This window comes from Amphibalanus amphitrite, unplaced genomic scaffold (genome assembly GCF_019059575.1).
Source record: "Amphibalanus amphitrite isolate SeventyFive unplaced genomic scaffold, NRLGWU_Aamphi_draft 002581F_arrow, whole genome shotgun sequence".
Lineage (NCBI taxonomy): Eukaryota > Metazoa > Arthropoda > Thecostraca > Balanomorpha > Balanidae > Amphibalanus > Amphibalanus amphitrite.
In genome coordinates, this window is record NW_024883994.1 from 314 (window position 1) to 22,801 (window position 22,488).

Genomic DNA, 22,488 nt, shown 5'->3' on the forward strand with positions numbered 1-22,488 from the left:
TACCTGTGTTCGCAATCTCCCGGACGACGAAGATTGTTGAAGAAAACGATGTGCCGCCAGACGGCGCGGGTTATGGTCCGCGGCCGATATAGATGTCGCGGCAAACGCGTGCCTTTGCCCCATCTGTATTTCGTGGTTATTTTTGCCTTGTTTAATGTTCTAAAATCAATTGGTGTTTTTATTGATTTATTGCTTTTATTGTGTTTTCTGAGGTGGAATTTGTGATTTGCTTGTTTTGTGATTGACCGTTTTTTTCCATCTCTTGCTTCTCTTTTTTTGCTGTCGTGTCATTGTTGTTGCGTGTGATGGGCGGTTAGCTGCACGCCCGATGTTCGCTTTTTGCTCAGTGGCGAATAGAGTTGATGTTGAGTTCAGAAGTTTGGTTTCCTGAACATTTGGTGCCGAAACTGCGGGACGTAGAACCAGTGATCTTTGATCGAGTACTTCTGGATGTTTGGTGCCCAGAAGCAAGATAGTACTGCGCTGGTTTCGTCTATTTATACCACGCCGGTCGGTTTGGTGACGACATGGACGTGGAGAGATTGAAGAGAGCGCGCGCCGCGGCTAGGGGCTGGGCCACGCGATCGTGCAGGGCCCTCCAGCTGGCGTGTAGCGCTCCAGAGCCGGATTGCTATGAAATCCAAGAGCTGAAAGCCGAGGTCGAGCAGAGGTTGAGTGCGCTAGATTCGTCTCAAGCTGCGCTGGAAATTGAGTTTGATGAGTCGGAGCTGCCAGAAGTTGTGGAAGAGGCTGCTGACTTTCGCAGCGGTATCAGCAAGGTGCTACGCACTGCTGGTAAGCTTCTCCTTCGTGATATTGATCCGAACCTGCCTGCTCACTCTGGTGGGGCCTCCAATGCTGGAACCTCTGGTCTGCCGAGACTCCCGAAGTTAGACCTACCCAGTTTTGATGGGGACGTCCTGAAGTGGTTGAACTTCTGGGAGTGTTTTCAAGCAGCAGTTGGTGATAAGGAGGAGTTAGCGGACATTACTAAACTGGCCTATCTTCGGTCCCTTCTGCGGGGTGAGGCTGCTCAGTGCATTGCTGGGCTCCCGCTGACTGGTGCCAACTTTGCTACTGCCAGCAAGCTGCTGCAGGACAGGTATGGCAGGACGGATTTGATCATCTTTAAACATGTGCAAGGTCTGCTGAACATGGACAGAGCAACTGAGGATGTGAGCAGTCTCCAAAAGTTGCAAGATGAGCTTCAAGTGCATGTGCGGAGCCTTGAGTCACTTGGAGTGAAAGGAGACAACTATGGGGTTATCTTAACTCCACTGTTGCTGAGCCGGCTTCCCAAGGACATTTGCCTGGCTTGGGCGCGTGACAGTGTTGGCAAGGAAGGTGATCTGGTGTTCCTGCTGGAGGTGCTTAAGGCTGAGGTGAACTCCAGGGTGAAGTCTGGGGTTTACAGCGGCCTGTCTGCAGCTGGTGAGAAACCGACTACAGCTTCAGGAGTGAAGACCCGGCCAGTGGACCGGGACAGCGGTCGGAGGAAGAGGCTTCAGCAGCCTCGGTCTGGGGCAGCTCTGCAGGCTGCTTCCCCTGGTGCTGGTGCTGGGTGTGAGTTCTGCTCAGGGCCACACAGAGCTACTGAGTGTCCTGACTTCCTCAGCTTAAGTGTAAGCGAGCGACAAGACAAGGTGAGAGGAGCTAACTTGTGTTTTGTCTGCCTAAAGGGGGGACATCGAGCCAGACACTGTCTAGAGAAGTGTGCTCACTGCAAGGGTAGACACAATGTGCTCTGTTGCTACAAACATGTCTTTGACTTTACTCACAAGGGTGTGAAAGCTTCTGATGCTGTTTCAAGTGATAGTGCTCATGTGGGTTCAGGCAGTAGGCCTGCTGCCACTGCTTCATTGTCATGTGTACCCCCAGTTCAATGTAGCGTACTGCCTACTGCTCGTGTGTATGTGAAGGGTAGTAAGGGGGTAGTTGAAGCTACTTTGATGTTTGACACTGGGAGTGATCGCAGCTATGTCAGCCAGTCACTGGTGAAAAGAGTTGGTGCAACTTGGATAAGAGCAGAAAGGAACACTTACTGTGCCTTTGGTGGGGGCAAGTCTGCTATCGCTGAGCGTCAGTTGTATGAAATGGAGGTGTCAGGAGCCAATATGGCCAGGCCGGATGCAGTCTGTTTGAGGGCCATGGAGGTTCCTGTGATTTGTTCCCCTTTGCAACGTCCGCAGGTGCCACAGGAGGTGGTTCGCTCCTTGGGTGGTTTGGAGCTGGCGGACGGGAGATTCAGTTCTGATCGACACCTGTCTGTGGACCTGCTGGTTGGGCTGGACCAGTACTGGCAGCTGCTGAAGGACGGCCTGCTCCGTACTTCTGCAGGTTTGGTCGCCCAAGAGACGGTATTTGGTTGGACAGTCTCTGGCTCTGTAGCTGGCAGGCCAACCTTGTCCACCTGTCAGCTCCTCTTGCTTAACGATGTCTCAGATGATGCCTTCCGCAACCTGTGGGATTTGGAAGCCATAGGTGTTTCACATGATGATGATGAGTCAGATCCTGTTCTTGCTCATTTCAATGCTACAGTCTGTAAGAGAGATGGGCGTTACGAAGTCAACCTTCCTTGGAAGGAGGGGAGTGCTCCTCTGGGTGACAACCGTGACATGGCGGCTGGTCGTTTGGCAGGATTGAGACGAAAGCTGGCTAAGGACCCTGTACTTGCAGAGCGCTATGATGCTGCTTTACAGGAGATGGAGGATGCCGGGGTTATTGAGGAGGTTCCTGGCTGTGAGCTGCAGACCTCGTACCCGGTGTTCTACCTGCCGCACCGGCCTGTTTTGAAGGAGGACAGCTCCACTACTAAGGTGCGGCCGGTATTCGACGCGTCGGCAGTGGGCCCTGGCGGCGTCTCACTCAACGACTGCTTGGAGGTGGGTCCGTGCTTGGTTCCGAGCCTGCTGGAGATACTTCTGCGCTTTAGGCGCTGGCCGTTCGCCATTGCAGCGGATATCTCAAAGGCTTTTCTGCAGGTTCAGCTGCGTAAGGAGGACCGGGACGTGCACCGATTCTTGTGGTGGCGTAACGGAAGGGTACGGGTGATGAGGTTCATGCGTGTCACTTTCGGTGTGAGGAGTTCGAGTTTCCTCCTGGCGGCCACTATCCGCCACCACCTGACACAGTACCCGTCCTCGCCTCTGATTTCGGATCTGTCGGAGAATTTCTATGTTGACGATTACCTGTCTGGTGCTGACACTGAGAGTGACGCCTGCTCTAAGCTGAAGGAGGCACAGACTGTAATGGCAGATGCTGGAATGACGCTGACGAAGTGCTCGTCCAACAGTACAGCAGTGTTTGATATGGTGCATGGCGTGTCGTCGGCTGAGTGCGGGCCCGTGAAGGTGCTTGGGGTCCGCTGGATTCCGGGTCGTGACGCATTCTGTTTTGACGGCGTCTGTTTGCCAGCAGATGTCGTTCCCACTAAGAGAGCCGTGCTCAGCTTCATTGCGAGGCTGTACGACCCGCTCGGCTTTGTCGCGCCATTTACAATGATGGCGAAGCTGCTCTTTCAGGACATCTGGCAGCTGGGTCTGGAGTGGGATGCCGTACTGCCAGATGACCTCAGCCTGACCTTTTCGCAGTGGGTGAAGGGTCTGACCGAGTTGAAGGAGTTTGAGGTCCCGCGCTGTTTCACAGAGAGGCCTTGGAATGATGGAGAAGGTGTTGAGTTGCATGCATTTGGCGATGCGTCTCCGAAGGGCTATGGTGCCGCAGTATACCTGCGTGCCGCTCGTGAGGATGGATCATACGCCGCGTCTCTCGTGATGGCTAAGGGGCGTGTGGCTCCTCTAAAGGAGCTGAGTCTGCCGCGGCTGGAGCTCTTGGCTAGCTTGATGGCTGCGCGTCTGCTCGTGTTTGTACGACGGGCTCTGAGACTGCCGGAGAGTGTGGTTCTCCGCTGCTGGACTGACTCCATGGTTGCCTTGGGATGGATCCGCGGGGATCCCAGCAGGTGGAAGCAGTATGTTTCTAACCGGGTAACAGAGATCCAGCGGTTGACCAGCCCTTCGAGCTGGGCTCACGTGGCGGGAGAGGAGAACCCGGCAGACTTGTTGACCCGTGGCGTGTCGGCGAGCAGCCTAATCGGTTCTGACCTGTGGCTGGCTGGGCCCGAGTGGCTGTCCTCTTCGGCAGGTCGACCGCCGTCTGCAGACGGTGACGACAGCGCTTCACCGGAGGCGAGTCTTCCGAGGGAAGAGATGGCACTGCTGTCGAGATCTGGCAACCCCACAGCTCTGTTTGAGGTGGAGCGGTGGGGATCGCTTCGTAAGGCGACTCGCGTCGTGGCGTGGGTCAAGCGGTTTGTGTTCAACTGCCGCAACCCTGGTCTGAGGCGACAGTCTGAGCTGTCTGGTGATGAGATTGCGGAGGCCAGGACAGCTCTGGTGAGGGACGCGCAACAGGCTGCGTTCCCAGAGGAGGTGAGTGCTGTGGAGAGGGGCAGGCCACTGCCCAAGAGCTCACCTGTCCGCGATTTGACGCTTTTCATGGGCGATGATGGGCTTCTGCGCATTCGGGGTAGGATCCAGCTGTCCGATTTAGCATATGAGGCGAAACATCCGGTTGTGTTGCCAAAGGGACATGTATCGGAGCTATTGGTGCGTGATCAGCACGTTGTCATGGGTCATGCGGGCGTCTCGGCTCTCATTACTGCGATCCGGGGAGCTTACTGGGTTGTTGGGCTGCGTTGTCTTGCTAAGCGGGTAAAACGCAGTTGTGTGGACTGCCGGCGGCAGGACGCTCCGAGTTGTAGCGAGCCAGCCGCTCCGCTGCCCGAGACCAGGGTCACTGAGGCGCCGGCATTCGCAGTGACTGGCGTGGATCATGCCGGTCCGGTGTTTTGTGTAGATTTTCCAAGGAAGAAGTTTTACATTACGTTGTTTACGTGCGCTGTTACGCGGGCCGTTCATGTTGAGCTAGTCGACTCGCTCTCTCAGGAACAGTTCATGCTGGCTTTACGGCGTTTCGCGGCCAGGAGGGGTATGCCGTCTATCATTTATTCAGACAATGCTAGGACGTTTGTAGGCGCTGACGTTCTGTTACAGAATTATTTCGGTCATTTGGCTCCCGAGTGGAAACTGATAGTGCCTCGTTCCCCATGGTGGGGAGGATGGTGGGAGCGGCTGATCCGCTCCGTAAAGTCGGGGCTTAGACGGTCACTGGGGTCGCGCTGTCTCACTAGGGCCGAGTTAGAAACTGTTTTGTTTGATATCGAAGCGTGTGTCAATTCGCGCCCGCTGACCTTTGTGGGAGATGGTCTGGACTGTAGTAACGCTCTGACCCCTAATCATTTTCTACTGGGGCGCGGCGCTGGATTCCAAACCAAGGTGTTAGAGGATCCGGACAGTGTGTGTGCTAAGGCGCTGTCTGAGAGAGCTAGACTTTGTGAAAAGCGTGTAAATAGATTTTGGTCCGTTTGGGCGAGGGAATACCTCCAGAGTCTGCCCTGCTCAGTTAGGAAGTTTTCAACCCGTGGCAAGCTTGTCGTGGGCTCAGTAGTCTTGTTGGGTGAGGACAATGTGCCGAGGATGCGATGGGTGACCGGTGTTGTTACTAAACTGTTCCCTGGTAGGGACGGCACTGTTAGGTCCGCCGAGGTTCGAACGGCAAAGGGCCTGAGAACACGCGCAATCCAGCGGCTGCATGATTTGGAGCTGGGAGCACAGCTGCAAATTCCCGATGCTTAGGATAAGTGAGTGACGTGCAGCGCTGTGCTCGTTCATCATATTCAGTCGCTCGTTGATGTTATCTTTCACAGTGTGTTAGGGTTGCTCGTATGTCTTGCCAGACTGTTATGCGTATTGGTTAGTTGTGTGAAGTAGTTACTTCAGGTGGGGAGAAAATGTTGAAGAAAACGATGTGCCGCCAGACGGCGCGGGTTATGGTCCGCGGCCGATATAGATGTCGCGGCAAACGCGTGCCTTTGCCCCATCTGTATTTCGTGGTTATTTTTTGCCTTGTTTAATGTTCTAAAATCAATTGGTGTTTTTTTATTGATTTATTGCTTTTATTGTGTTTTCTGAGGTGGAATTTGTGATTTGCTTGTTTTGTGATTGACCGTTTTTTCCATCTCTTGCTTCTCTTTTTTTGCTGTCGTGTCATTGTTGTTGCGTGTGATGGGCGGTTAGCTGCACGCCCGATGTTCGCTTTTTGCTCAGTGGCGAATAGAGTTGATGTTGAGTTCAGAAGTTTGGTTTCCTGAACAAAGATTCTATACGTCGTCCGACCAATCACGTTCAAGATCAGCGGGGCTTGGCCGCGGTTCTCGAACGCCATTGGCCAGATTACGCAGAATCTTCGTCGTTAGGAAAACTGTGAACACGGGGTTACATTTTTCGCTATGGTAACAAAAGCGCCAGAATTGACTACCAGAATTGGATCCGAAGGTCAAATGGGTCACGTGACTGTCAAGTTCAGATGGACAACACCTGGTATTTATAGTCACCGTGACTTTAGCGGTGGGCTGTACGTGGTGGGACCGGCTGGGAAATAGAAAGGTAGTAGGAGGAAAAGTTCTGGTTGGTGAAGTGATGCATACCTAATGGATTTGGGAATGGGGTGATACATATTAGAATCCGTATCACACGGATGCCTTCAAACCGAACACAGCCAAACGTAATGCCTGTCTTACATGCTATGGTTATTCTGATTAATTTTTAAACGTTGATGGACACATTTATTTTAATAAAGCTATCATCGACATCCCTAAAGCCACTCACTCCTTTTAGACATGGTCTTGGTGTTTTGTTCAATTTGATTGTTTTTATAAAGGCCGTTACCGGCAGATCTATTGCAAAAAACTGGTAAGAAGCAGGCAAGACCTCCCGACGGTGCTCATTTCGAGGTCAAAGTGACCAAACATACTCATTTCGAGGTCCTATATTGAGCGTTCTCCGACTAAACGCAGCACCAATCCCAAATATCCTCTGGGTTTACAACTTTACGAGTTATGAAGACATTTAGCCGCAAAGTTTAAGATTACTAAAACTCCGGCACAGAAGTTTGCACCGCGACAAAATGTGTTGCTAGGCTGGATATTCTGTCTGCCTGTCTGTTTGTATGCCTCAGTTCTCATTTTACTTGTGTTGTGTATTTTAGCATGAATATGATGCATGCTTGAGAGATTGTATAAGAGATTGAAGTTTTCCCAAATTATCATCATTCATGAAAACAACTGTAGACAAATATCTGCCATAGTTCTCGGGTAATCGAGTTTAAACCCGTCTAAATTTGTAACTTTTCTAATACCACCGTAGGTAATAAACGGCGCTGACAAGCCTGAAAACTTCCTCCTGGTTTTCGATATCCTTTCCATCATCGACCTAGACTTTGTCGAGCGGAATCGTGATTGCAGCTCATTTTCGGCCCAAAGTCGCCATAAAACAGTCCATCTGAAAACTCTTTAGTTCATCTGACAGCATTGGCAATGACAGGTTTGATGTTTGCCGACCCTACTTTTCAGGTTAAGCGAAAAAAAAAAAAACTTTTTGCTTGCAAAACGACGGGTGTCATTTATTGTTTCCGCAGATGCATGATTTGCTGCGAATGCTATGAAGACTGATTGAATGTTGATGTGCTGCGAGATTTTCCTTTATTTTCATCTGATCCATGAATGTGTTTAAAGATAATGCTGAAATAGCGAGAAAACTTGCTGAAAAAAGATGGAAGAGACCTCGATAGCAGTTCAACAACGATGTTTTGTTTTGTTGCACTCATTCATGAATGCTAAAACTTTGCTTTTAGCTCAAGTGCCGAGCTCTGGACCACACATTGATATCAGATGCTCTTCGATCCCATCTAGCTAAGTTGTGGTAGAAAGTTTCGCGGTTGAAAGTGGACCTGTCTTATGACCCCAAGTCTGCCCTGGATGGGGTTTAAATACCTCCGGGGTCGAGCGGAGATTTTTGAATGTCTTCTGGGTGTGGCAATGACAGCGTCTGATGTGTTTTAATCTGGCGTTCCACCGTTGGAGAAGTTGACTGGAGTGTTCATGATATGTGTCGTGATTATGATGACCCTGAAATCTTCTGGGAGTGCTCTGGTGATGGCAGAAATGCTTCAGGCGTCACTGCAAAATAAGAGTGAATGATTCTGTAGTTTATACCATAGATAACAGTAGATAACAGTAGATAACAGTAGATAACATAGATAGCAGTATCAGTTCTACTGTTATCTATGTTTATATTAACCCTCGCATGTGTGCGGCGTTTTCCAGCATCTAATGTGTAGGGGGGGGGGGTCGGTTGGACCCCCTCTTGCCGTTTGGCCCCTGATCGAGCTAGAAAAAACGAGCGTGTTGCCCGTGACGAGAGGAAGCCGATGATACCCAATTTTAAGGTCCTAGGTCATTGGTTGACCTCCCAGGTCAGGTCAATGACCCAAAGTCGGGAAAATCGGGACCTGTTAGAAAGTCGTAAAGTGTGGCTGCTAAGGGGTTTTTCGGGACGCTGATCACGAATATCGTGTTAGTTTTGATCACAGATGATGTCTTTAAGCATTTAGACCAAGTCGGGTCAGGTCAGGTCAGGTCAACCAGTAGGGGTCGTGACGGGTATTCGTAGTACGTGTCAACCGCCTCTGACAGCTTCGTAACATGTTACGAAGTCACCAAAACTACTTCGTAAATGTTAAAATGGTTGCTAAATTCGAAATCAGCTCCAAAAACTAGCCTAGAAACATGTAAAACTCGAAAAAGTGAACCGAGGTCACCCGAGGTCACCAAAGGTCAATGACCTGACCTGACCTTCAGGTGACCTTGACACCCACCCTAATGCATGGGAGCAACATCAAATCACATGTTTGAACGTTTGAAACCACGAAAAACTTGCAAACGCGCGGCTAATGCGAGCCGACATACGCTGAATCGCGATTCCGGCCAAACATGGTCTCGGAAAAGAGGTCACAGGTCAAAGGTCATTTGGGTCAGGGTCATGAAATTTTCAGGGTAGGTGTAAAATTGATCAATGCGAGGGTACTGAAAGTTTCGTCGCGATCGGCCGATTTTTACGCGAGTTATTTGCGAAAAACCATGGGGGGTCCATCCGACCCCCCCTACACATGCGAGGGTTAAAACGAATGATAGAAACATTGTCAACGTCAAACATCCTCTAAATTGCTATGGAACGCAAAACTAAGAATTACTAAAGAATGAATGATACGGTAACTTTGAAAGAATGAATTATTGAATGCATAAGAACGATGGCTTATTTCAACCAGGTCCAAGGCGTACAATTTTTTGCTATAAATGATTAACGTATACAATTTATTCATTCCCTACATGTGGAAGGCGCTGATCAAGCAAGCCATCAGGAGACGTAATGACATGTGAACGAACGAACGAACGAACGAACGAACGAACGAACGAACGAACGAACGAACGAACGAACGAACGAACGAACGAACGAACGAACGAACGAACGAACGAACGAACGAACGAACGAACGAACGAACGAACGGACGGACGGACGGACGGACGGACGGACGGTAACGCTATCAACAAAGAAATCAATGAACTAGAACAGTAACTATGTTTTTCTGTTTCCGGCAGGTCGAAGGCGCTCATCAAGCACGCAATCCTGGAGAACGACTTCATGAAGAACCTGCAGAACGACCAGATTCAGGAGATAGTCGAGTGCATGTATCCGGTGGAGTACAAGCGGACCTCCTTGATCATCAAGGAGGGCGACATCGGTAGCGTCCTCTTCGTGCTGGAAGGTAGGTTCCATGGAGGTCAAGGAGACAAAGAGGGAGATATTGTGTCCTCTCGTGCTGGAAGGTAGGTTCCAAGGAGACCAGGGAGGTAAAGAGGGAGACATTTAATTGATTGTCCTCGTCGGCCTGAAGGTAGGTTTCAAGGATGTCAGTGAGACAACAAGGGGGACATTTTAAGTTTTTTTTTTTTTTTGTCGTGGTAGGTGAGTTCCAAAGCCAGGCTTTGGCCAGTCTTTGTCTTAGAATGTGAAGTACAAATGGACCTCACTCATCATCAAGGAAGGTGGCATAGTCAGTAACGTCTTCGTGCTGGAAGGTAGATCTGGAAACATGAGGGAGATAAAGAGGGTGGTGTGTGTTGTAACTTGAACATTCTCAGGAAGGCCAGGAGGGTATGTTTTATTCGACCTAGAAGGTGGATTGGAGGAGGACGCTGCTTATCATCATAAAGGAGGGTGACATTGTCAGTGTCCTGTTCATCCTGAAAGGTAGGTTTCAAGGAGTTGAAGACAAGGGCCAAGTCCGATGAAAGTCAGGAGGGTTCCTCTCTTTGTCATAGAAAGTGAGAGGGCGTCCAGTCGTACTCTTTGCGCTGGAAACAAGCTCGAGAGCGTGTCATGGTGAATGTGAGCCAGTTGAAAGATGAGAACGAAGGAGATGAGCAAGACATGGAATCAGCAGAACTTATGCTAACGAATTCCCCAATTACCAAGTAATACGAGCACTCACTTCAGATCTTGGCAAAGTGCTCCTGCTTTTGGTAAAATATAGCCAGCAGCTTGGACGTTGGCAGAGTGCAAAATATTGGCAAAATGTCTCCCGGCTATGTTATCAATATCCTGTTGGTATACAACTGTGATAAGTGGGAACCCCGCGATAGATTATGAAGAATTGGCTGGATTCGGTAGCTTTTCATCCATGTCGTTGAGATGAATGCTGGAGATCAAGCTAAATTTTTCTAAATGACATCGGGAATCTGAGGATTTCTCGATGCATCCTGGGTGACATAGTTAGCGGCATCACGCTAGATGATGATTTTGGTGAGATGGAAAAGCATTATCAAACACAAATCAAGATATACGTTTCGCGGATGGATATTTGAGTTTTTTTTTTAACAAAAACGGCCTCGTTTTTCGTCTATACGTCAGTTTTCATTGAGCTTCACGCCTGTCAACTAAATAACATTTTGTGAATTTTTTTTTTTTTTTTTTAATATTTTTGTTGCCCGACCCGGGCTTTTGTCGTTAGTAGCACACATTCATACTGGGTTAGTACACTATATACACGGCAGTGGTACGAAGCGTTTTCGGCACCCGCTACGCGGGACAGCCTTGACCGCACGCTTCCTGTCACGTACCCCAGGTGGCACCGCACTGGTGCACACGCTGGGGCTATCCCGATTTCTCGGGCCCGGCAGGTCAGAGGGCTGCTCCGGGACATGAAGCGAGGCCGTGCCCTCGGGACATGTCACCGGACCGAAGGATCTGTTTAAAGGCGGATCAGGCCCGTGTACCTGCGGCCGGGGGCGCTGGTTGGCACAGCGGTAATCCCCACGACCGAGCGAACACTCCCCAGTTACTGCCATCTCCTGGGTAGGAGCCGGCCGAGGAAAACGCTGCCAGAGGTCAGCTTTGATCCAAGGACCTGCCACACCAAACGTGAACGCACTTGCCAACTGCGCCACAAGGGTGGTACATTTTGTGAATTCTTTATATGCCATCCAATATCCATCAATCCTTACCATTCCTAGCTCCCAACCTGTCCTATTTCTCCTGCGGTTGCTACCGTTTTTTGCGCTTATTTTGCACCGACGAGAATGCTTCGCCCGCGGCGAATCCAGCCTCCGGGCCTGAATCTAGCGCAAAAGCGCATATGAATGGCCGACGCGGCGGTTCGGCGACAGATATTTACAACTGCCGCAGGCTAAGGAGATTTAGACGACAGCCAGTGAATCGGAATATTTATGTGGGGAAATGCTGCTAGACGTGACGTAAATAACTGAGTTGGGCTAGTTTCCGGCTTGTATTTTTCAGCGACTGAAAGCATGTATGTATTTCACAGTGGTATTTGTTGATGGGAGAGGACCTTGTTAAGATTTATTAGCGATCCTCGGTGAGCTCTTTTTTCCTATCTCATCTCTCTTTTCTCTTGTTGGCTACGAGTGGTTAAGAACATCTTTGTATCTATGTACTATGTATTCGACAGTTTTATTTGCTGATGAGAAGGGAACTTGTTAATTTACTAAACGTAATGTCCGGGCTACTCTCTCTCTCTCCCTCTTTCTCTCTCTCTACTCTTTATTTCTTTCCGTCTCTCTCTCTCTCTCTCTCTCTCTCTCTCGCTCTCTCTCTCTCTCTCTCTCTCTCTCTCTCTCTCTCTCTCTCTCTCTCTCTCTCTCTCTCTCTCTCTCTCTCTCTCTCTCTCTCTCCTCTCCTGCTCTTCTCCATTCTATCACCTCGACCTCTGCATAATATTCAGAATGCTATCACCATCGCGACGCTAAGCTAGCCAAGAAACCTCCCTCACTTCTATAAGTTTTGTTTTTTCGCCGCTGCGTCGGTCACTGCCGCGGTGGCCGTGTTTTTTAGTTGTGTATTTTTACTCCTGGCAGGTTTTTTAGTCGTGTATTTTTACTCCTGGCAGGTGTGTTTGAGAGGGAGAGGGTGAGGGGAGGGGTAGCGGAATGTCCCCAACGTCACAGAATGAATGGGAGGAATTCCGTAATCAGGGAGTGGGAATGTGACAAAATCGCGAGGAATTCACTCGAAAAGGTGATTTTGCTATTTTCCGAATATTGATGTATGTATGTATGTATGTATTGTATTCATAAAAATCTCCACATCGTGGCTCTTCCGATTTCAGAGTCAGTACATTAGTTAAACACAGTGGGCACTGGGCATGTTCATAAAACACGAAAAAATGATGGTTTAAAAATCACTATAAATTGCTAAAATGCGATAAAACTGAGCACATCTACTCCCCATGTCTTGCGATTCACCTCCGTGGGTGACACAATAAACGACTCCTCCTGAGCTCGGCTGGCAGGCGTTTCCAGGCGGTGGTAGCCCGGCACATAAATGCACGGCGAGCGAGTTCTGTGCGCACGCGTGGCATTTGCAGCAGCATACTCTCCGATCCCCGCGTGGTCCTTTCTGATGTATCGTAGCAAGATTACTAGAAAACATGCACTTGGAAAGCAGCTTGGAATGTGCTGCATTGGACTTGGAATTGTCGAAAAACGTCCGAAGCTCAACCTCTCAGGCTCTCACTTCTTCGAGTCGTTGCATAATGCATAATAGTGTGCTTATTCAATCGGAAAACATTGGATTGCAGTGGGAATAGTCGAAAGCACTCCAATGTACAGGGGCCCGGGAACGATTTTCAAGTTGGGGGGGGGGGGGGGGGGGCGAGCCTAAAATGCCTGACATGATGCATATGAAGCAGTGGCGTAGTTAGGGGTCTAAGGGGACACGTACCCCCCCCCCACCCCCACCCCACCCCCCCACCCATCGGGTTGAAAGGGACCCTCGGGTCCGAGAGGACCTGCGGTGCCATTTGACCGCTGAAGGTTAACGATGGCCAATGGCCAGGCCATATTTCGACTCAGAATGGCCTCATAGGTCTCGTTAGAGCACCTTATGGGCCCTAAATAACCACACTAAAATCTCAACAAGGGCCCCACGCCGGCTTCTGAGGGAATCTTGCAGATTTTAAGGGCCCCTCGGTGGTCTCCAAAGGCCCGTTACTGGCCTCTGAGAGTTCTTACCGGCCTATGAGGGGCCAGTTCTAGGGGCATTTCCCGCCTGTGATGGTCACACACTTATTTTTCCGAGGGTCCCATAACGGCAACTGTGGGGGCCCTCATCGGCGCCTATGAGGGCCCACACCGGTGTCTCTGAGCGTTTCACCCCCCCCCCCCCAACTCTGAGTGCCTATACCAGTGCCTTTTAAAGCCCTATATCGGCGGCTCTGAGGACCCAACAGTCAACAACTGCGCATCTAAAGGCCACCCACTGGAAACTTTTGAGGGCCCCACACCGGTGACTCTGAGCCCTGAGGGCCCCACCGGCGTCTGACAGTACCATGCCGGTCTCTAAGGACCCCACAAGACTTCTTCTGCCGGCCTAAGGGCCCCGTGCCGGTCACTGAGAACCCCCTGTTGGTTTGTAGAGGGTTCGCGTCATCAGCTCTAAAGACCCCACACCCGTCTGTAACGGCTCCACACCAGCGTCTATGAGATCCCAGAGCAACGCCTGTAAGGACCTCACCGGCGCCTCTGAGAGAATCACACTAGCACCTCTGTGCGCCCGAACCGGCACCTGCATGGCGGCCCATACCAATGCCTCTAAAGGCCCCTTACCGGCGGCTCTGAGGGCCCTATACGCCGGTGATTCTGAGGGTGCTACCGATAACCAAATGCATCAGACAAGCCCTTAGTGTCGCTGAGCTTTAATCCCATAGATACCGGCCTTCCGAGGGCGCCACGTCAGTGCACTCATTGCCCCACACCCCTCCCTCACACCCGGAGCGGGTAAACTGTGTTATACCTATATTATAGCAACGATTTTACCACCGTTGTACGTTATATATTTCTCAAAGTTTTCTCAAAATGGTCTAGTATAAAATCTGGCGCGCCAAACTCATGGCCAAGGCCAGGCCCAAACCAAAGCGGGATGACAATAGCAGATGTTGTGAAATCGATACTGTATCAGCAGAAACCATTCAGATGGCTAGGAAAATGCCGTGTGATGATGTTTAGATGGAAAACAAGAAGGAAAGAAGTCCGGAAAAGGGAAGAAAGATCCTTTCACGCTGCCTCAATGTTGAGGGGGCGCCGCCCCCTCGGCTCTCAAGTTGGGGGGGGCAAGCGCCCCCGCTGCCCCCCCTGTTCCCGGGTCTATGCCAATGTAATGCCCAGAATATCAAAATGTCTAATCTTTGTATTTTATTTCTTATTTAAATTTCTTTATACGTGATTCACGTATAAAGACGTTCTTATGGTATTTGAGACGTACTTAAATTACTTTCAATCGTCTTAATTTTTTTGGTGGTGCTTTATTTTATGAAAACTTCACAATCTTATTCAATAATGATTTTATAAGATAGCCTATGTTTCTAACCCTCCTCCTTTATTCTAAACCCCCACATTCCTATCGTGTTCCTTGTATCACTACAAACTTCAAACAACCCCCCCCCCCCTAACCTCTCACGATGATTTACCGTTCTTTATCTCTACCGTAACGAGGTCGACATGTCAGCACACTGTTCGTTTTCACTGTGACTGAGAAGGATGATGGTGCTCGCACTTGGAATACCTACCGCCGCCGCCGGGGGGGGGGGGGGGTCAGCTGTCAGTGCTACTAGTGACGTCAGCAGATGACGTCATTTGAAATAGTTATCGGTGAAAATGTATCGTTTTGTTATTTTTGTTGTTTATGGCTGTGCTGTGCTTGTTGATAATGATGTAATGGACATTTTGCATTGTGCATGAGACTCAGTTCAGTTTATTTGATCTCTAAAAAACTCAGCTGATAAAGTTATATACAGCTAATGGCGATTTGTTTGTGATAGGAAGCAGCATCCTACGATGCTTAATAACACCTATCTACAAAGGTAAAAGCAACCAGAAATTATCCACAGAAATACGCGAAATAACTACAGCAATACGCGAAATATACCCTAACACCCTAACACGCTCCTATTCCACAATTCTACAGCGTTTGCTCACATTCAATATTACATCACTGAATCGGTGTTGCGTTTCGTTGCGCTAGAGTAAAATTAGAATTATGCCGAGCTTTAACCTTGGCGCGGCGTGAACGTGCCTTTATTGCAGCCTTGGCGCGGCGCACTCTAGCTTGAAGCGTGTGGTAGCAATGGCGTACCACACTGTATTGTAAAAAGTGTGGCTACGTACGCTCAAGTTGTTTGTTTGTTTGGTAATTGGGGCTTTAGGGCGCGCCGACTACTAAGGGCATTTTGCGCCCAACGCTTGAGTTGTGTGTCTTTAGCGCCCGAAAAGAATGTGATATGATTTAATATTTTGGCTAGATGTTATCCAATTGATAGGAAAAGTAACATTCCAGAGGTTTTGTATTTCCGTCGCAAACTGTAATTCAATATGATGATATTTATCCAAAAGCATCGTTAATCTTGAAAATCTCTGGACTGTTAGTCCGTGTCATTTTCTTTATACCCGTCTAACACTCCTTGTCTTGTCATATAACCTTCCTCGCAACCACCCGTAGCTAAAGCAGTTGACTGCACCCCCCCCCCCCCCCGATGCGCGGGGCGGGGTAGGGCGGGACGGGTACTTCTGTGCGGGCGGGCGAGTGCGCTGTGCACTGAAGGATAACCACTAGAGCGGCTGGTTTTGAGCCACAGCGCCGGGCGGAGATGACCTTGTTGCAGCGTGTCTGAAAAGTCCAGAAACTGGCTGGTCTAGTTTTCAAACGGGATGATGGGATGGACGTGCCGTTAGGTTTGGTTTTTGAGTAAAGCGTTCGGGGGATTGTTCTTGCTGGCTTCTTGTTCTAAGCTTTTTTTTCTCGCTTTTCTGGGGGATGTCGTGTGATTTTTGTAGCTCAATGGTTTTACTTCGTTATTAACCCGCGCCCCGTAGGGGGGGGGGCCGAAACGGCCCCCCCTGTCCTTTTCGGTCGATATCTCCTAAACGGCTGGAGATATCGCCACCAAACTTTCAGGACCTCTCCGGGCATCAATTTTACACATTGTGACCAAAATTTTTTCCAGAGGCTATGACAGGTTGGCCACAAATGACGTCAGAGTGACGTCATGTTCTGTCATTTTCGACCGAAAAAAGACCTTCGCGAGAAGACCTGTCAGGACTACAGCTTTGAAGATACAGAAAAATGATCAAGACATAAAAGGTGTAGAATTGACAGGGCTACAAAACTGCTATCTCGAATTTTTGAAATTTTTGAGTTTTGACCCCCAAAAATCAAAAAAAACATTTTTTTGGATATATTCGCCAAAAAATCCAAAAAGTTTTTTGAATTTCGAAAAAAACCGGAATATATGTGATAGTGCCTACCGTCTTCTATCTACATACCAAATTTCAGATCGATAGCTCGTTTTTTGGCCAAGTTATAGCGAAAAAACTGTTCAAAAATGATGACGTCAAATTTTCAAACTCAATTTTTGGCAATTCTAGAACTCGTAGAGCAAAACGAAGACCACCATTAGACTCCCCGTGACGAGCTGCATCGAATCGATACCCATTTTATGCAAAAATATCAACTTTGAAATTTGACCTAATTTGACCTGACCTTGACCTGACCTTCACAAAAACGTGACCTAGGCTGGCCCCAAAGGCTGCCTAACCCACATAATCGCATTTGTCATGTAAAATGGACCATAAAACATGTATCACACGACACATTCATATTGTGACCCCCGGTGACCTGACCTCGCTGTGACCTGACCTGGTATCAGTGACCTCAGATAGCAAGGTATGTGTTTGACGAACAATGTACCATCGATGGTTTTCAATAAATTACCAATTTACTCGCTTTCACAGCACATTTCTTGAATTGCCTGTGAACGGTGAAAATCTGACCTTTGACCTGACCTGTGACGTCATCGGTTTGACCTAGGTCAATGAAATTTGGTCACAAGGTAGTTCCCGGGTGGGGCTATCGAACGCCGTTTGAATTTTGAAAATCGGCCGGTAACTTTCCGAGATCTTAGGGGGGGGGGGGCGAAACGGCCCCCCCCCCTACGGGTGGTAGGGTCCGCCGGTAGCCCTACGGGGCGCGGGTTAACGCTGTCTGTTGAACCGCCGCACTGTGGGGTTTTTATCGATCCTAGCACGAATTTATTTATATCGCATCCTCCGCTACCTTAACTAATTTTATTTCACCTTCAAATGGTTAGGCTTAGGGTGCATGATCCCTGACAACATGGTTGGCTCTCCTGCTTGACCCCATCCCTCCCCCGCCCCCTCCCCACGGACTTAGCACTGAAGCGTTTTCGGCTAGCAATGCATCGTGGGCGTGGAAGCGTTAAAAAAGTAGAACGAAACTACAATCGTTTTAGAAGTAGACATTTGTTCATGTCTAGCCCAATCACCAAAAGGCATTTCGGGCTTAACCTTTGCACTTTGTTAGTCCTTGCACTTAAAGGGGGAGGGGGTTGCACAGACTTCTGTCCTCGACTTTTCGCATACTAACTCAAGGAAAACGTGGCGGACCACGACGAAACTTTCTATACCTTCGATTCGATCAATGTTACTCACACACTTAAAATTTCATGACCTTGACCTTAATAAAAATTTGACCTGTGACTTGTTTCACCAGACCATGTCAGGCTGGTATCGATTTGGCGCTTATCAGCGCACATTATCGGCGCGTTTTCAGTCTTGTTGTGGTTGTTAACTCTCCAAGGTATGAAATGCTGTTTGTTCTTTGCATTTTAAGGTCACGTTAATGTCAAATCAAGGTCATTTACCTTAGATGACCTTAGTTGAATTTTTCAAGTTATACGATTTTTCTAGATAAGTGCTTGGAGCTTAGTTCGAACTTAACACCTATTTGAAGATTTAAGTAGTTTTGGTGCCTAACGGAACATGCTACGAAGCCGTCAAAGGTAATCGACCGGCCTACCTTCTATGGATAGCCGGCAAGACACCTACTGGTCGGGCCTGACCTGACCCGGCCTAGCATGAAAACATCATCCTTGATCAAAACTAGCTTGAAATTCGTGATTAGCACCCCAAAAACCTCCAACCTCACTTTACAAAGTTACAGCATTTTTCGATTTACCTATATCAAAGCTCTGTACCTATATCAAAGCTCTGTTCAATAAGGTGAACATTGGCGGCGATAGCCAATAAAATGGACGCAGCGTTGCAAGGGTGTTGTTGTTTTGTTCAAAAAGAACATTTGGCGATAGAAAAATAATGTCAACATGGTATCACCCCCTTCCTCCCTCCTCCCAACTCCTATACTGACCGGAAACCCCCAGGCGGTGTGCTGCGGTCGGGTAACCCGCCGCGGCGCGACCCGGCGGGGCATAAGAAACCACGCGGCACCGTCTGCTTTGACGTCTCATAGTGACTGGTTTAGGCAAATTTCGGCAAAAAATGAGAGCTGCCCCCGATGCAGAAATTATTGGAGAACATTTTGATATACATTTCCACGCGTACCACCGCGTATCAAACTTTGTAAGGTAATAGTTTGCTTGTCAACTCTCTGAATCAAGAAGCATTTTAACATTTTTAGCATTTCGGTCAAAAATTATACATTTGGATGAATTTTGGAAATTTTCGTGCATACCATCATCTTCCTTATAAGTCAAAGATAATGAAAACATGTAGCAACTACATATAACCTGCTGTTCAGGGAAACGGGTGAGAGGGCGTTTTATTGTAGTGTGCTTTTTCGCTGTATGCAGGTAGCACGACGCTGGTCAGGACGAAGCTACACTTTGAGAGGTTTTTTGAGGCATAAACAATCATTTTACAGACGATTTAAGGTGTGATTCGGATGCGCTGGACAATTCTACGTGGAATGAATAACAAAAAAGTGGAAATCGAAATACTTTAACTTGCCACTTAATGCGTGCTAGGATGGCATAAGTCCCCACGGTGCGCCGGGGGTCGGCGCGCCGACCTCTTCTTTTTCTCACCGAAGCGCCTTTTGACAGCCTTGGTACTTCTCTAACTTACTCGGTTATTACATATGGACGAATTTACCACTAGCTGCTACCTAAAACTTCATTGAGTTTAACCTTCGCCCCAGTGGGGGGGGGGGGGGGGCATATGTTACCACCCTGTCGCGTTTTTCGCGTTTAAATAAATAAGCGCGGCGCGTAGCACCGCGCCGCTTGGGGTAGCTTTTTGTACATCAATTTTGGACAATGTGTGAAATTTTTGACCCCAGGTCATGTCAGGTCAGGTCACCAGGTCAAGTTAACTGACCAAGCCTAAAAAAAAGTTTGCAATCATGTCCAGCCTGCAGTGTTTGTCAGAGAGGTTTCAAACTTGGTGGATTGCATGATGTTATAGGCGCCTACAATTTGTATATCTCGGATTTTTCATATCCGTGACCTAAGGTCAGGTCAGTGGCGTGACCTTACCATTATAAGGCAATGGAGAAAAATGAAAATGCCTCTAGATCCGTGTGTACGCATGGGAACAGTCCAAATATTTCAGAATCACAATGATTTAGTCCACTCGTGATGACCAACGTGTCATTTTTGCTGATAGCCTCTAGACAGGTCATCTGAGGTCACTTGAGGCTACAAACAGTTTTTTGCCAATAACTCGCGATTGGAAAGAGATAGAACGCTGGGGATGGTCTCATTGTGTTTGTCTTGTTGAGACGCATCGACTGATATGCAACATGACCTTTTCCGGTCAGGTCATGACCTTGACCTGAGGTCAAATTTTCAAGTTGACCTTTCAAGGTCAAATTATAGTTCATTCGACGCGTCTCGGCAAGGGGAACACGATTCTGGCAATAGAAATGCCGTGGCTTTTTGTAGTGAAAAGTTATTGTCGAAAAACACTTTTCGTAAAAACAGCTATTTTTGGAGTTTTTGCCCTCTGGAGGCTAAACCGTTGACCTGAGGTCAATATTGATAATGACCTTTTCAAAAGAAGAGCTCAAAAGCTATCGTTTGCTGTTCCATGCGTTTTTCTAGCTACCATAGTTCCTGAGATAGCGGCATGTTTTCTGAAAAATATAGTGACAATTGGCAAATTTTGACCTTTGATGACCTCTGGTGACCCCAATATTGATCAAAGGTGAAAAATGACCGAAATACTTTCAAACGTACGCATTGAGAGCTATCGACTGCTTTTTACCGCGTCTTTCTATCCCTCTTAGTTTTTGAGTTAGAGGTGGGTGGTAACATATGCCCCCCCACTAGGGCGAAGTTGGCTGAGACCGCCACTGGGGCGCGGGTTAAAATAAAGTGTAAGTAAGCGCTGTTGTCGTACATACAACTGAGCGGCAGGTGTCATATAATATTTGTTATGTCTTCAGGTCACCCCAGTCTGAGACAAATAAGACCATGGGCGAATCATTTTCAAAACTGCGCTGTCTTACCAATGTCTCTCGCGAGAGGGCACTGTTTTGTTTTTGCGTTCACAGTTCCAATATCTTGTTCACAATGTTCAGTGCGATTGTTCATAACCGCATTCTACACGGGAAAAATGATTACAAGTGAAAGTATCAGCTCAATGCAGGAAATTCCTTGTACGCTCTATCTCTTATAAAAACTTTGCTCTTACTGTGATTTCACACCCGCATTGGAGCGTTTTGTTCAAGGGAAGATAACCCAAAAATAAAGAAAGAACACGTTGGGCCGTTTCTCAATAGGGATTGGGATTTTTTAATCGCCCGTCCTCTTCGGGATATTGGAATGTTGTAGAACGAAGTTGTGTCCACGATGGTACTTACACCATTCGTCTTTATATTGTTGCTTTGTGGTTTCTCAAAAAAGACAAAAGAGCGACAACATTTATCGGACTTTTACGCTTGCGATCTTGGAAAAGCTGTTTGGCATAAACATTAATTTGAGAGGAATTCATAAATGAGTATTTATTACCTATTCATGAGTTCTTGCAGGGTCCTATTACTGGTATGTACATTGTACATATATACATTATACATGTGACTATACCACTATAATAACAGACTAAACATGTTACCTTTCAGTAAGACGTTGCATGCATTATCCACGTAAGATCAAACACAACCTAATGGATAATAATCCGACTCAGACTGAATAATGCTGGGACATTATGTGTGCTGCGTCAGTATTCAGCTATGCTTTTAGCCGAGTTTGTGAGCTTCATATCTGCATTGATCACAAACATTGCTTAAAGGTATAGCTCAAGGCAGTTTCTTGTTTGGTGAAGCCCGACATTGCCGATAAGGAATAGGCCAACCTGCAGTCGACGTTACGTTTGGTTATTTATTTATGTGATTTTGCTGGATACCATATTTTTCTGGGAATGACCGATAATACGTATTTCTGAATTCTCTGTATTTTCTCTCTTTCTCTCTCTCTCTCTCTCTCTCTCTCTCTCTCTCTTCTCTCTCTCTCTCTCTCTCTCTCTCTCTCTCTCTCTCTCTCCTCTCTCTCTCCTCTCTCTCTCTCTCTCTCTCTCTCCCTCCCTCCCTCCCTCCCTCCCTCCCCCCTCCCTCCCCCTCTCTCTTTCTCTCTCTCTCTCTCTCTTTCTCTCTTTCTCTATCTCTCTCTCGCACACACTCCCCCTCTATCCCTTTCTTTCTCTCTCTCCCGCCCCTCCCCTACCGGACACCCTGCAGAAAGACAACCACCCCTCAAAGAACCGCACCTTAGCCCGGAGCGGAAAGACTCGACACTCTATTCTATTGTGATGAGTGATGACCATATAGCTGGGGATGGACACTGGACGTGCCGATATGGCTGCGGACGACCAACCTTGATCGATCGCAGGGACATCTGTCGGTGAAGTGATAAAACTCATGACCGCCTGTGAATACAAGGCAAGACAAATAAAAACAAGTAAAGGCGCGGGAAATTGAGGATGTGTTTTTGGGTAAATGTTGGATGAAGTCATTTTAAATATGGAATTGTTGTACTGGGACATGATAATATTTAGAAACAGATTATTCGACACCAGTAAAATGTATAAGGATCATATACCTACATTTTACGGGTGTCGAATAATCTGTTTCTAAATAATTGGATGAAGTGATAGAATTTAGAAGAAAATCACGGGCATATCCATTCAAATGCGTACGTCTCACTTTC

General features: G+C 48.0%; 1 protein-coding gene across 1 annotated transcript; it reads left to right on the plus strand.

Annotated features, from left to right (window-relative positions):
• Window positions 1–207: 207 nt before the first annotated feature.
• On the plus strand, window positions 208–9,717 carry LOC122377167. The gene is made up of 2 exons (XM_043357124.1): window positions 208–2,337; window positions 9,557–9,717. The coding sequence occupies exons 1-2, from the start codon at window positions 528–530 to the stop codon at window positions 9,601–9,603; spliced, it is 1,857 nt and encodes a 618-aa protein (XP_043213059.1). The 5' UTR covers window positions 208–527; the 3' UTR covers window positions 9,604–9,717.
• The last annotated feature ends 12,771 nt before the right edge of the window (window positions 9,718–22,488 follow it).